General features: G+C 49.1%; 1 protein-coding gene across 5 annotated transcripts; it reads left to right on the plus strand.

The window, feature by feature from the left end:
- The first annotated feature begins 5,819 nt into the window (after nucleotides 1-5,819).
- On the plus strand, nucleotides 5,820-13,137 carry PLAU (plasminogen activator, urokinase). Of its 5 annotated transcripts, none has more exons than XM_025284793.3 (11): nucleotides 5,820-5,983; nucleotides 7,514-7,601; nucleotides 8,051-8,084; nucleotides 8,223-8,330; nucleotides 8,934-9,108; nucleotides 9,298-9,389; nucleotides 9,577-9,796; nucleotides 9,995-10,155; nucleotides 10,740-10,880; nucleotides 11,226-11,374; nucleotides 12,017-13,137. In XM_025284793.3, exons 2-11 carry the CDS (start codon nucleotides 7,545-7,547, stop codon nucleotides 12,191-12,193), a joined length of 1,314 nt encoding a protein of 437 aa, XP_025140578.1. In that variant the 5' UTR covers nucleotides 5,820-5,983; nucleotides 7,514-7,544; the 3' UTR covers nucleotides 12,194-13,137. The 5 variants fall into 5 exon arrangements, with proteins under 5 accessions (XP_025140578.1, XP_025140575.1, XP_006052709.1 ...); XM_025284790.3 differs by lacking the exon at nucleotides 5,820-5,983 and adding an exon at nucleotides 7,073-7,181; XM_006052647.4 differs by lacking the exon at nucleotides 5,820-5,983 and adding an exon at nucleotides 7,073-7,181 and having other exon boundaries at nucleotides 10,007-10,155.
- Nucleotides 13,138-13,374: the final 237 nt, after the last annotated feature.

The following is a 13,374-nucleotide window of genomic DNA, read 5'->3' on the forward strand; positions in this document are numbered from 1 at the left end:
CTTTCAGACAACAGATTCTTTAGAAAAATCGCCTCAGGGTGACTGGGTTGGCACAAGGCTCTCAGGTGTACATCCCCTTCTTGATTCATCTCTGTCTGTGAAACTCCGTCCCAAAGTCAGCCTTCCAGCCCTGGATTTTCCCACCTCTGCTCTCTTCGGGCCCCATCTCAAAGGATGAGGTTAGAGTTGAAGCCCCAGTTGATAGAAAACGTGTGATTTAGTTGGGCATTCCTAGGGGGAAAAATAAAGTAACACTCCCTAGGTATGCACTGACTGACATTCTCTCCAAACTTGTTTGATGGTAAGAATCTTCTGGGATGTATATAAAGAATAAGATTCCTGAACCCACTTCTGGACTTAATGAATCAGAATTTCCTAGGAAGTTACCTGAGATTTTGTAATTTTTAAAACATTTTAAGACAAGGTTGGAAAACATAACATTAGTAAATATTTATTCTTACAGATTTTCGGGGAACCTACTTAACAGGGTATATTTTTTTCCCCTCAGAAAGAGGAAAAGGGACAACACTATTGATATTGACTTGGTTGTGTGTCCTCAACCTCTCAGGGCCTCAGTTTCCTCATCTGAGGGGTGGGTACTGCATCTCCTTCATTTAATCCTTCATTTAACTGAGGATTAAATGAGAGAATGCACACAGGATGATTACTCAATGCCTGCTAAATAAAATCCATGCTCAGTGTAGAGATGCTATTGTTATTTCCCCACAGAAAAACCCTAGGTATCGCCATCATATAAATATGCGTGAATAACAGTTTTGAAAAAGAAAAAACTCATCTTTGATGCTTCCAGAGAGCCACACAGAAAAATAAGCACATGCAGAAGACCCAGTGAACTTCTCTGACTGGACCCTGCAGATACAGCCATGGCTGGGTTTATTAGGCAAAAGGAGGAACATTTTTTCAGTCTGGCTCAAGCTACACAGATAGGACTCAACCCAGACATGACTTGGACTACTGGGGCACTCTGGGATGGCACCATGGGTTTAGAATAGGGACATTAGGTATAAGGACTAGCATCTCCACCCTCCTGACTGAATATGATATTGCCTCAGAGGTAGTTCTCCAAACCCGGGAATCAACCAACCCTGGGTGTGAGTCTCAGCTCTACCATTTGCCATGGGTAAACTGCTTAAACTCTGGGACCCTCAGTTTTCTCATCCATAAAAGGGTGATATTAATAGTACCTTCCTTAAAGGTTGTTGTTAACACTGAAAAAATGCTGATGCTGCTCAGTCGCTTTAGTTGTGTTCAACTCTTTGTGACCCCATGGACTGTAGCCTGCCAGATTCCTCTGTCCATGGGATTCTCCAGGCAAGAATACTGGAGCAGGTTGCTATACCCTCCTCCAGGGGATCTTCCCAATCCAGGGATCAAACACATGTCTCCTGTATTGCAGAGAGATTCTTTACCGCTGAGCCACTGGAAAAGCCAGAAAAAGAAAATGAATGTAAGCAATAGAAGTTGGCTATTATAATCTATCTTCAACAAGGGATAGATTATAATATCCCCTTGGAGAGAACTGACTTCCTCTTTATTTTCTGTCATATTATTACCATCACTGTTCTCAGAGTAAACAGGAGCCTCCTGGTTAGATTGTCTACATACTATTCCTTCTCTTCACTCTGCATACAGATCTCTTCCAGGGGCTCCCTGCCATGCCGCCTGCCCCCTCTTCTCACAGACTTCCATACATTCCATCCTCTAGTATCTTCTAAAAGGGAACTGACCTCTCCCCAGGACTTGGCTGCCTCATCACACTGTTATCAATCACCGTTTGGAGAAAAGAAACACCTTCCACAGGTGGGTAGGAAGACAAAGAGACTGAGGGTAGGGATTGAGGGTGGTCAGGAAGGGAGGAGAGCAGATTCAGAATAGGAGGGGAGGGGGAGGAAATGTGTCATGAGGTTCCTCAAAATTGGTGAATTCTGAATCTCATCATTTTCAGTGAATGAACTCAGATGATTCACTTCCCTTCTTCAGCCCTCTACTTTCCTCTCTGTGTAATGGAAAGGGAAGTGCTGCATTTGTGTTAAAGGCAGAGTTATAGGATGCAGCGTGTGAGAGTCCTAAACCCATGAAATTATACCTCATATAGGCTGTGGATGTTATGTTGGTTTTCTTCTGAACAATATTTTTGAGTATGCTATGCTAGCTCCTAGTTGAACGTACTTCCTTTAATGGCATTGACTTCTTGGCAGTTTTTAGCAAACCCATCAGTTTTTGGTTTCCCATTCTAGTCCTTTGTTCCTGGAATCCCTTTTAGCTTCCAGCTAAGAAGCTATTGCCATCCAACAAGGTGTTCTGGGCTCCAAGCAGAAGTCCTAGGACCAGGGCCTAGCTTTGTTTCTGGTAGATGGCCTCAGAATCCAGAAGGTCTGGAAAGCCATGACCACCACTCTTTGAAGTAATAAGTTCCTGATTTAGGAAGTAACCAGATTTAGATTAGGGACAAAGGAAAATCTGGCCAAGGCTCAAAATAATTAACTTAGAGGTCTGAGCTTACTGGCTTGGGTGGGGCTAGGAATTGGACCAGACATGATGAGGCAGAAATGATGAGAAAGGGTAGGGATGGTAAGATGAAGCTGGAGGGTCCAACTTGGCCCCTTTGTTCACTGACGAAAGAGTATAACCTCAGGGTATAGCCCCTGGGCTTTTTGCTTTCCATGAGTAAGGAAGCAAGTATGTGGTTTCCCCCGCCCTACTCTTTCCACAGGCCACTGGGGGCCTAGCAGCTCCAGCACCTCCCCTATCATGTTACAGGCCCCAGACGTGGCTTCCAGTGCCTACTGTGAAACAGTATCTTCCCCCTTAGCATTAAACATGCAGAGAGACCCAACATGTCTTCAGACCCAAGGAAATTATGCGACCAGCATTTAGTACCACCTTCCCAGAACTGCAGAGGAATCTGTCTGTCCCACGAGTGTGAGAGAAAGAAGAGTTTCAGGCCACGGACAACTAAAGAGGAGAAGGAGAGAGTGGGAATCAGCGCTGTGGGGATGAGCAGCACACACAGCTGGCCAGTTGCTGGGAACTGTTGGCTAAGGACATAGCATTGCCACTTGACTGGAATCCTGGGATGAAGTCCCAGGAATAGCCTGGACTTCTGAGCCAGGACAGTCATAGACAGGAAGGCAAGACAAGCATTTGAGGTAGGAATTATAGTTTACAAATTTCATCCGTGAGTCTCTAGCATCTAGAACCGTACCTGACGCACACAAGGCCCATGATAAATACTGAGTGATTTAATAAAGGAATGAACAAATGATTTCACACACGACTATGACCTCATTCAATCTGCAAAGTGAGGCACAGGCAGGGCAGGCGTTGCCTCTTTTTGTATGTGGGCAACTGAGACCCAAAGAATTAACTGTCTTGCCTGAGGTCATTCGACTTGGACGTGGCTGACCTGTGGCTAGACACTGTACTTTATACACAGTACCAAGTTGAATATTCTTGGTATAGCATCCCAGGAAAACATCCTGTGACTCAACATGAACTTCCCTTTGGGTCCTGCTAGTCAGAAAATAGCCCTTCAGTGGGCCAGCTTCCTAGACACAGTCTCAGGGCCAAGTTCAGCATCCAGGTCCTCCTTGCACACTTGGCATCCGCCTGCTTTTTTATGAGTCTCTCCAGGAAACAGCGCCTCTCCATTAGTCTCTTTTGCCACATCTAACTTGAGGGGTCTGGACTGCTGAGATGTGGAAGCAGGAGGTTGGTGGGTTTACTCTGAGAGTCAGGAACAGAATGAAACCACATATATTCAGTTCCTTATTTTCTCACACTTGATAGAAACCTCAGATACCCTAGACCACTAAGTTAGTTTCAGGAATTCAGGCAAGAGACTAACTCATAATATAGCCGGGGCCTCCCGGGAGCTCAAAGTCCATGGTCCAAGGTGTGTTTCCAGAAGGAGGTCTCCAAAGCCAGCAAGAGGGCTCCCCTGAGCAGGAATATCTTACATCATCTGATCCTTCTCTTCAGAGTCTTCTGTTCTGAATCCTTCTCTTTGGAGGCAGTGAGGTATAGAGCACAGGACCAAGGATGAGAAAATCTGGGTTCTAGTGCTTGCTTTCCCACTTATCAGTTATATCTCTTCTCTCCACCTCATTTTCCTCATTTATAGAATGGGAAAAACAATTCCCAGCTATGTAAGGCAGCTCTGAGTTTAAAGAGGAATGGTTTGTATCAAGGTGCTTTTTAGCAAAAGACAGAAATTATGTCAGTACTATTTTTTTATGGCAAGGCAAAAAAAGAAAAGACAAAGAGGAGGAGGGAAACTTCTAGGGCACCCCAGAATGCTTTGTTCTCACTTGTTCTTGGATTCCTTCATAATAAAGCACCAAGGTGCATCAGGTGCTGAGGGAGAGAAAGATACTTCAGATGTAGTGTCTGCCCTAAAAGAATTAAAAGATGACTGTGCACCAAAAGATGAGCACAGATTTCAGAGAGCACCCAAAGGTCACAGAGTGGAAAAGAAATTCTATCTTCACAGAAGCTCTAGGATTGTTCAACCAGGTGAAGAGGCCACAACAGGAAGGAGGGGGAAGAGGAGTGTCATGGTACATAACGGTCTCCAAGTCTCTTTGTCCGGGAGGAAATGAGGTCATCCTGCTCTCAGAATCAGCATGACAGCCTCCAGCCAAGTAATCTGAAGTCATGAGAGCTGCCGGGAGAGTGCTGTGAATCACAAGAGTCAGCTGGGAATTTCCTGATAACTAACCTACAAGTTTCGGGGTAAGTCCTCAGGCTGCAACATATCTGTTTACATTTTGATCACGTTTATTTACAATTAGTGGGTTCTAACTCCAAACAAAGCATACCACGATCTTCTAGAGGAAGTAGCAAAACTGGTTCGGAGGCCTCTAGCATTCTGACTCAGTACGTGAGGCTGGCAGCTCAGAGCTGGGCACAGAGAATCCCTCCAGAGGAGGATGGGTCACCGGCCTCACAAGCTGGATAGTGAGCTTGTACTTTCCACAGGCAGAGGCCAGAATCCTGAGACCTCTGGCTGGAGTAGAGCAAAGAGGCTTCCCTTCTTCCTGCTCTCCTGGTACTCTCTCCTACCCATCTCAGGTGAACCCAGACCTAAGGTCCAGGTTTGCCAGGCAGCAAAATGCTGTAGGCCTCTGGTGGCTCAGACAGAAAGAATCTGCCCACAATGTGGGAGACCCAGGTTCAATCCCTGGGTTGATTTTTGCCTGGGAAATCCCATGGACAGAGACTACAGTCCATGGGGTGGCAAAGAGTCAGACATGACTGAGCCTTTAACACTAGGCAGGGAAAGGGACCAAGCCTTATGCCTCTTTGGGCCTCCCCGTGGGTCCCTTCTCCTAAGCCTTGGGAGGATTCAGCCTTCTCCCCTTCCACTGAGATGACAGGGTGGATTCAGGTGACTCCAAGCCCTGGTTCCCAACACTAGGGGGAAAGGGATGGGGGTGACTGAACTTCAGAGTCCCTACTGTGGTTTTCAGCTCTGCCTGAGAGATAGGTGTACATGCATGGACTTGTGTGTGTGTGTACACAACTGGGCACTTGCCCTCAGACAGGAAGTATAAGTAGAGTTCTTTACACATGGTCTTTCTGAAGACCAATCTTACTTGATGAGCTATTATTTTATCTTACTAGAAACCAGGCTTTATGATATAGAATACTAAATAAACATGCATTTAAAACTGTAATTATCTTTTTGGAATGGGTGATATACAAGGATATTTTCAAAAATTTAACAGTGTAAAAGGCCATATAGTGAAAAATAAATCTTCCTATTCGTGTCCTCCAGTTTCCCAATTCCTTTCCTCAGAGGTGAAAACAAGTTTCTACATTAAGAAGGCTTTATTCTTCCACTGTCTTAATTAAGTGACAATACTATGGATGGTTCATTAGAGGAACTTCCTGGAAGACACATCAAAACTTCAATAGAAAGCATCGACAGTTTGTGCCCTGAGACTTTATTCTCACGTGGGTAAGTGTAAAATCGCCTCAATCGTGTCTCTTTGGAACTTCATGGACTCGAGCCTTCCTGTGTCCTCTCTAGGGAGATTCTCCAGGCAAGAATACTGGAGAGGGTTGCCATGCCCTCGGGGGATCCAATCCAAGTCTCTTATGTCTCCTGCATTGGCAGATAGGTTCTATGCCACTCATGCCACCTGGGAAGCCCTGTTCTCACAATCCTACAGAATCTAGTTCTTATCCAGTCCTTATCAAGCCCTCACTTTCAAAGACCTCCCTTAAATCAAACTGCAAAAGTGAAAGTCGCTCAGTCGTGTCCGACTCTCTGCGACCCGTGGACTAGTCCACGGAATTCTCCAGGCCAGAATACTGGAGTGGATAACCTTTCCCTTCTCCAGGGATCTTCCCAACTCAGGGATCGAACCCGGGTCTCCCGCATTGCAGGCGGATTCTTTACCAGCTGAGCCTCAAGGGAAGCCCAACCAATCTACAAATTCTCAATAAAATCCGACGCCCTCCCCCACCCCCTGTCACGACCAAACTGCCTTACTGCAGTAAGCAATAAACTCAGCTTGTCTTATCCACTGGTTGTGTTGATTTTGGAGAAGCCGGCATACTACAGGGGCAGCCCCAGTAAGCAGGGTTTTTGGCTTTTTTTGGTGTTTTCAGCGAGCGTGCATTTTCACATTGAGAAAGACTTCACAGCTGTATGAGCTGCGGGCTATGCCCCTAAGCCCAGGGGTCCGAATCGCTGTCCTAGGCAGTTGGAGGCCGAGGGTGGAGAAGAGCTGGTTTACTGGAGGAGAGAGTCTCCCTAGCGCCTCTCCTTTTGGCAATTCGGGAGGTGGAGGGTGCTGCACCCGGCGGGCCCAGGCCAGGTGAATGGAAGGAGAGGGCGGTGAATTTAGTTACCTCTCCATGTCTAGGTTCAGACCTGGTTCGTCCCCTCCACTGGGGACCGCGCTGCCCCTCACGGTTTCGGTTGTGGAAGCCTGCGGGGTCCAAGTGGCGGCGCGCCCTTAGGGGAGGGGAGGGAAGGGAGCGGACGGGGCGATCCCGGGCTGGGGCGGGGCTAGAACTGGGGCGAGTACTAATATAGAGCCTGCAGTGCCGGCTGGCAGCACAGCGCAGAGATTGGAGCCCAAACCCCGGCGGAGCTGCCTACAAGTCCCCACAGCCCCGGTCCTGCGCCCCTCTGGCCGTAGCCGCGGGTGAGTGTGAGCCTCCCTGAGAGCGCAGAGTGGAGGCGGGGGACCCCGATCCTGCCGGCTTTACTTCCCCTTACAGTCTGCCCCTGCTCGGCTGCGTCTGCGCGCTGAGTCACCGCGCCCTGTGCCTATGTATACCCCTGCAGCGGCGGGTCCAGGCTGTGCCACGAGCCCCTAAACTTCCAGAGAGGGGAGACGGGCCAGGCCCGGGGAGCCAGGTCACCGCGGGCTCGTCCCGCAGGGAACCTAGGGGCTCCAGCCCTGAACTGCAGTAATCCACCCAGTCCGCCTTCGCGCTCCTCCGCTTCTTCCCCTGACTTCTCCTTCCCATGCAGAGCTTCAGTCTAGAGCCCCAGCCTTGCCACCATGAGGATCCTGTTGGCATGCCTGCTCGTCTGTGCCCTGGTCGTGAGCGACTCTGATGTGAGTGGCTTCCCTGCTTTGACTCTAGGTGGCGGGAGGCGGCTTGCAAGACCCCCGAACAGCGCAGGGGAAGGAAGGGGCTGCATAGGGAGCCCGAGTCCTCCAAAATTAATAAACAGTAGAGCCAAACAGGGAAAAAGGACAGGTGTGGCATTGGGGCCTTGAGAATTGGGGAGCTTGCACTTGCTGGCAAGGGAAGAAGAAGCCGCAGGGACTGCCCCAACCTGCTGGCACCTGATTTGTGAAGCTTATTTGAGTCAGTTCATTTCTCCCTGCTGGAAACCTATGATCTTCCATATGAGATCTAGTTAGACATGAACAGGGTGAGGAGAGAGGCAACTGGAGGGAGGGTGAGTTTTGGGATTGGAGCCAGTTCATCTTCACTCCGGGGTCTCAGGAATATGGAACCTTTGATGAACTTTCTCTCTCCAACTCCCCTTCTCTTCCAGGGCAGCAATGAAGTTCATAAAGAGTCTGGTGAATGTGAGTATCTACCGCTTGAGCGCAGATATCTTGGAAAAGCCTCAGGGGGCAGCCCCTCCCTGTTCTTGCTTCAAGGCTGGTTCTCCCCTGGCCTACTCCCACGCTCCTTGCTTACCCTCCAACCTTTGTGTTTTCCAGTGAACTGTGGCTGTCTGAACGGAGGAAAATGTGTAACCTACAAGTACTTCTCCAACATTCAGCGATGCAGTTGCCCAAAGAAATTCCAAGGGGAACACTGTGAGATAGGTATGGGGGTCCTGACTCTAACTGGGAGGGGACAGGGGTACCAGTGATTTGGGGACAGGGAGACATGGGTAGGACGCAAGAGCAGGCAGGAGTTAGGAGGTGGAGTGGAGGGCATCTTCACCCCCATGTGATGTACAGTGAACACACACTGCCTCATGAAGCTGCTGCTGCTGCTGCTGTTGCTAAGTCGCTTCAGTCGTGTCCGACTCTGTGCGACCCCATAGATGGCAGTGCACCAGGCTCCCCCATCCCTGGGATTCTCCAGGCAAGAACACTGGAGTGGGTTGCCATTTCCTCCTCAAATGCATGAAAGTGAAAAGTGAAAGTGAAGTCGTTCAGTCATGTCCGACTCTTAGCCATCCCATGGACTGCAGCCCAGCAGGCTCCTCTGTCCATGGGAGTTTCCAGGCAAGAGTACTGGAGTGGGATGCCATTGCCTTCTCAGCTTATGAGGCTGGGGCTGCACAAATGTAAGATGGGGGTGGAAAGAGACTCTTTATAGGACCTTCTACCTCACTGAAATCATCTGAGGCCTGGCAAGTTCTCTAAAATGCCTGTCTGAACTTCCTTCTCTAATATTCTCATCCCCACATTCTTCCACAGATACATCGAAAACCTGCTATCAGGGGAATGGTCACTCTTACCGAGGGAAGGCCAACACAGACCTCAGAGGCCGGCCCTGCCTGGCCTGGGACTCTCCCACCGTCCTTCTGAAAATGTACCATGCCCACAGATCTGATGCCATTCAGCTGGGCCTGGGGAAACACAATTATTGCAGGTAAGTGGTAAGTGGGGGTAACAAAGACCTTCCTCATGGCCTCACAGAAACCCTTTTACTATCCTGTTTGCCAAGTGCTGGCCATAGTATGAGAAAATCAAGGCCATTGGTTGAGTCTTTTCTGAAGGGGAAGATACAGAAAAGGCAATTTGGCTTGGAATGACACCCTCCTCCCCTCTATGTTGCCAGGAACCCAGACAATCAGAGAAGGCCCTGGTGCTACGTGCAGGTTGGCCTAAAGCAGTTTGTCCAGGACTGCATGGTGCAGGACTGCTCTGTTGGTAAGTGTCAGTGGCCTGTTTATGATGGTGGGGTGGAAGGTGACAAACTCCTACGTTCCCTTATTGCATCACAGGAGGAATGAGGAGGGAGGCCTGCCTGGCCCTGAAAACTGGGTGGTCAGAGGACCAGGAGCAAAACATTTTATCCTACCTCCCTGCCCAAGACATCCCTTTCTTTCTCCTCCAGGAAAAAGTCCCTCCTCTCCTAGGGAGAAAGCAGAGTTCCAATGTGGCCAGAAGGCTCTGAGGCCTCGCTTTAAGATTGTTGGGGGAAAGTCCACCAGCATCGACAACCAGCCTTGGTTTGCAGCCATCTACAGGAGGCATCGAGGAGGCTCTGTCACCTACTTGTGTGGTGGCAGTCTCATCAGTCCCTGCTGGGTGGTCAGCGCCACACACTGCTTCATGTATGTTCCTTCTTTCTTGGCCCTGACCCTTCTGCCCAAACGAATCCCTTCCTCCTTCCCAGCAAAAGATTCCCCTTATTTCTGATCCCTCAGCCCCTCTCTACATGGCCCATGGCCTTGGGGAGAGGTGATGCTCTCAGGTCATTGTGGTGGGGAGGGGAGAGTGACAGGCTCTCACAGGATCAGACTGTCTGACAGATCTCTCCACAGTGATCACCCAAAGAAGGAGAACTACATTGTCTACTTGGGTCAGTCAAGGCTTAACTCCGACACACGTGAGGAGATGCAGTTTGAGGTGGAAAAGCTCATCTTGCATGAGGACTATAGTGCGGAGAGCCTTGCTCACCACAATGATATTGGTGAGTGGAAAACCCTCATCTGCTCAATGATGATAGCTGGCGGGAAGGGGATCTGGAGAGACCTGAGTGGGAAGTTGGGGTTGTAGGGGAACTTGAAGACCCTGCTTTAAAGGGAGTGGTAGGGAAGGGTTCAGAGTGAAAAACACGAGAGGCCTGGTGCTCCTCTGTAGAGTCTCTGAATTTCCAAACAGGGAGCCTCCGCTGGGTGGCAGTAGCTTGGACTGGGACGCCCTTTCCATTGTGGGATGGAGCCTCTGTCTGTCCCAGGATATAGAACTTGGAGAGGGTATTGGGGCTGGTTTCAGCCCAACTACCTCTGCCAGGGCTTTCTGCAGGAAAAAATCCATACACCTGTATGCACTAGCCCTGGCTGTCTAAGCCTCTGTCAGCAACTGGAACAAAACCCTTGAAGCATGGAACAGAATAGGCTTGTTTTTAGGTGACAGGCTACCACCAGACCTCCCAGGATGCCCTCTGGCCTTAACTGATGCAGGAACAGACAGCCTCAGGGTTTGGAGGGGAGTGATGGTAACCACCTGACCAGGTGGTGATCTTTCTCCTCTGCCTCCTTCCTGCTCCCCTAGCTTTGCTGAAGATCCGTACCAGCAGAGGCCAGTGTGCACAGCCCTCCCGGTCCATACAGACCATCTGCCTGCCCCCACTGTATGGAGATGCTCATTCTGGCACAAGGTGTGAGATCACTGGCTTCGGAAAAGAGGATCCCTGTAAGTGACATTTGGGTCTGGCTGAGAGGGTCCTGGGGAAAGTGTTGTAGCCTGGAAGTGAGCTCAGCTTGATCAAGGGAGGACTGTGGAGAAAGAGATGGGAGCACGGTGGAAGCAGCAGATGGGTCTAGGGATGGAGTGGGGAGCGTTATTTAGGAACTGATGAGCCATAAATTTAAATGGGTGAGGGACTACAGGTGGGGTAAAGACCTAGATTTTGGGTGGGAAAAAAATAAGGGCTTTCCCTGGTAAGGACACTTTTTGGTCCCCTCCCTGACAGAGCCCCAGTGTGCAGACTGGACAGACACATTTTAACATAAATTCCTCCCTGTTTCCTCCATCTAGCTGACTATCGCTACTCAGATCAGCTGAAAATGACTTTTGTGAATCTGGTTTCCCATGAGGTGTGTCAGCAGCCCCACTACTATGGCACTGAAGTCACTGACAAAATGCTGTGTGCAGCTGACCCACAGTGGGAAACAGATTCCTGCCAGGTGAGAGTTCCAAGCATCTCTCTCCATCACCCTGCTCTCCCAGGGCTCCTGGGCTTTTTCCTATCTACTTTGGGGAGTCTCTCTCCAGTCAAAGTCCCAAGAAGCCAGGACCAGGACCTGAGCTCCAAACATTTGTCAAGAGCCTGGCTCTGTGCTAGGCACTTCAGACTCAGAAAGGGACAGGGACTAAGACCATAAGAAAGAGAAAACATTAGAAAATCGTACAATGCAGTGCTCAGAGTGTTGTCTGAATTATTGATCAGCTGTTTAGAAGAAGGAGGTGAGCACCAGCTAGATGGCCATTGCCATGGCAGGGGGCGCTTTAGCGAGAAAGAATGTGACTCTTATCCATAGGGAGGCAGAGGGAAGACTAGAGAGCATTTCAGTTTGCAAGATATAAAAATGAGAATGACCACTGCATATCTTGGGATGGGAAGGAGAAGTATAGGGTCTGAAAATGTAGATGGAATTGTAGATAACAGGACTTTGAAAGGCAAGCAGAGGATTTTTAAACTTGATGTGGTAGGAAATGGGGAGTCACTAAGGACTTTGACTCTAGGAAACTCTCTTTTCTCTCTTTGGCATGACTGGCCCCCTTCTCACTTCTCCTAGGACTCACCTTTTGTGTCTTTGGCTTAACAGGGAGACTCAGGGGGCCCGCTGGTCTGTACCATCCAAGGCCGCCTGACCCTGACTGGGATTGTGAGCTGGGGCCGTGACTGTGCCATGAAGGACAAGCCAGGAGTCTACACAAGGGTCTCAAAATTCCTGCCCTGGATCTACACTCACACCAGGGGAGAGATTGACCTTGCCCTCTGAAGGACCCCAGAGAACCAAGGAAAGCACCACCCACTCCCATGCTGACCGTCATTTTTGCAGTAGGGCCAGCTGCACAGCTATATGTAAGGAAGAGACTGAGGAAGATGGACTCTGCAGAGGTGGTTTTGCTTGTGGTACCCCCAGGGTGAACGACAGTAGACTTGGCCTCACTAAGTCTACTTAGTGAGTAGATATAGTCTGGGTGCTGGACGCCCAGATCCTTCCTGATCAGGATGGAAGGATGGTCCTGAACCGGGATGGTATTGTCCATTTCTGGACTAAAGCTTCCTGGAGTTAAAAATGGCATCTCCTGTGCATAGGTGGAAGGAGACCCAGCTCCCTGGCAGTGGGCCATTCATGAGGCCCACTGTTGGGAAATGAATAATTTCCCAATTAGGAAGTATAACACAACTGAGGTCTCTTGAGAGAGCTCAACCAATGAAAGAACAATGGTTTGGAGAGTAGAGACACTAATAACTTGAGGGAAGGGCTCTGACAGTCCATGAATGTATCAGGAAACGTAATATATGCGTGTATATGTTTGCACACTTGTGCGCAAGCTGTGTCAGCGTAAGAGCTGGTGTTCTGTGTCTGACTGCAAGTCTCGATACTTCCCCAAATTGTCTGGATGTGACGTCATACAGAATAGCCTGTTTGGAGAAGTCGTGGGTCACTCCTGGGGCCTCTTGGGCCTCCCAGGTGATGATGTGTATAAATGTATCATTTTGGGGCAGACTGTGAGAAGCACTAAATTTGCAGTTTCAGTTTCACATAGATGTTTTCTTGGCCAGTTATCCCTTCCGACCTTCTAGCTGAGTTCATCCAATCCTCACTGAGTGAGGCAAGGACCACTCCTGTACACTGAATATTTAATGATTATATTCTGGTATTTTTATTTATATCTATTTTTGTAATTTTGAATAAATATGATCAATCAAATGTGATTTTTCTGAAGATTTTGGCTCTTTCCTGGTGCTTGTATGGGAGGGAGTTGGGAGCATAAAAAGTAGAAGATGATGATGGTGGAATGCATCCCAGGGTTTTCCAGGGGCTATATCTTGGACCTAATGGGCCTTCGGGAAGGAGAATCTAGGACAGTTGTAGAGCAGATCCTCCATAGCACATAAGGTACAAAAAGGTGCCCCAGGGACTTCTCTGGCGGTCCAGTGGTTAAGACTCTA

Source organism: Bubalus bubalis, chromosome 4 (genome assembly GCF_019923935.1).
Source record: "Bubalus bubalis isolate 160015118507 breed Murrah chromosome 4, NDDB_SH_1, whole genome shotgun sequence".
Taxonomy (NCBI): Eukaryota; Metazoa; Chordata; class Mammalia; order Artiodactyla; family Bovidae; genus Bubalus; species Bubalus bubalis.

What these genes read in the sequence shown, in the direction of transcription:
- PLAU (XM_025284793.3), top strand. Translation starts at nt 7,545, where the DNA reads ATGAGGATCCTGTTGGCATGCCTGCTCGTCTGTGCCCTGGTCGTGAGC. An exon ending in AGCGCCACACACTGCTTCAT is followed by an intron (nt 9,797 to 9,994) that starts GTATGTTCCTTC and finishes ACTGTCTGACAG; the next exon opens with ATCTCTCCACAGTGATCACC. An exon ending in CTTCGGAAAAGAGGATCCCT is followed by an intron (nt 10,881 to 11,225) that starts GTAAGTGACATT and finishes TCCTCCATCTAG; the next exon opens with CTGACTATCGCTACTCAGAT.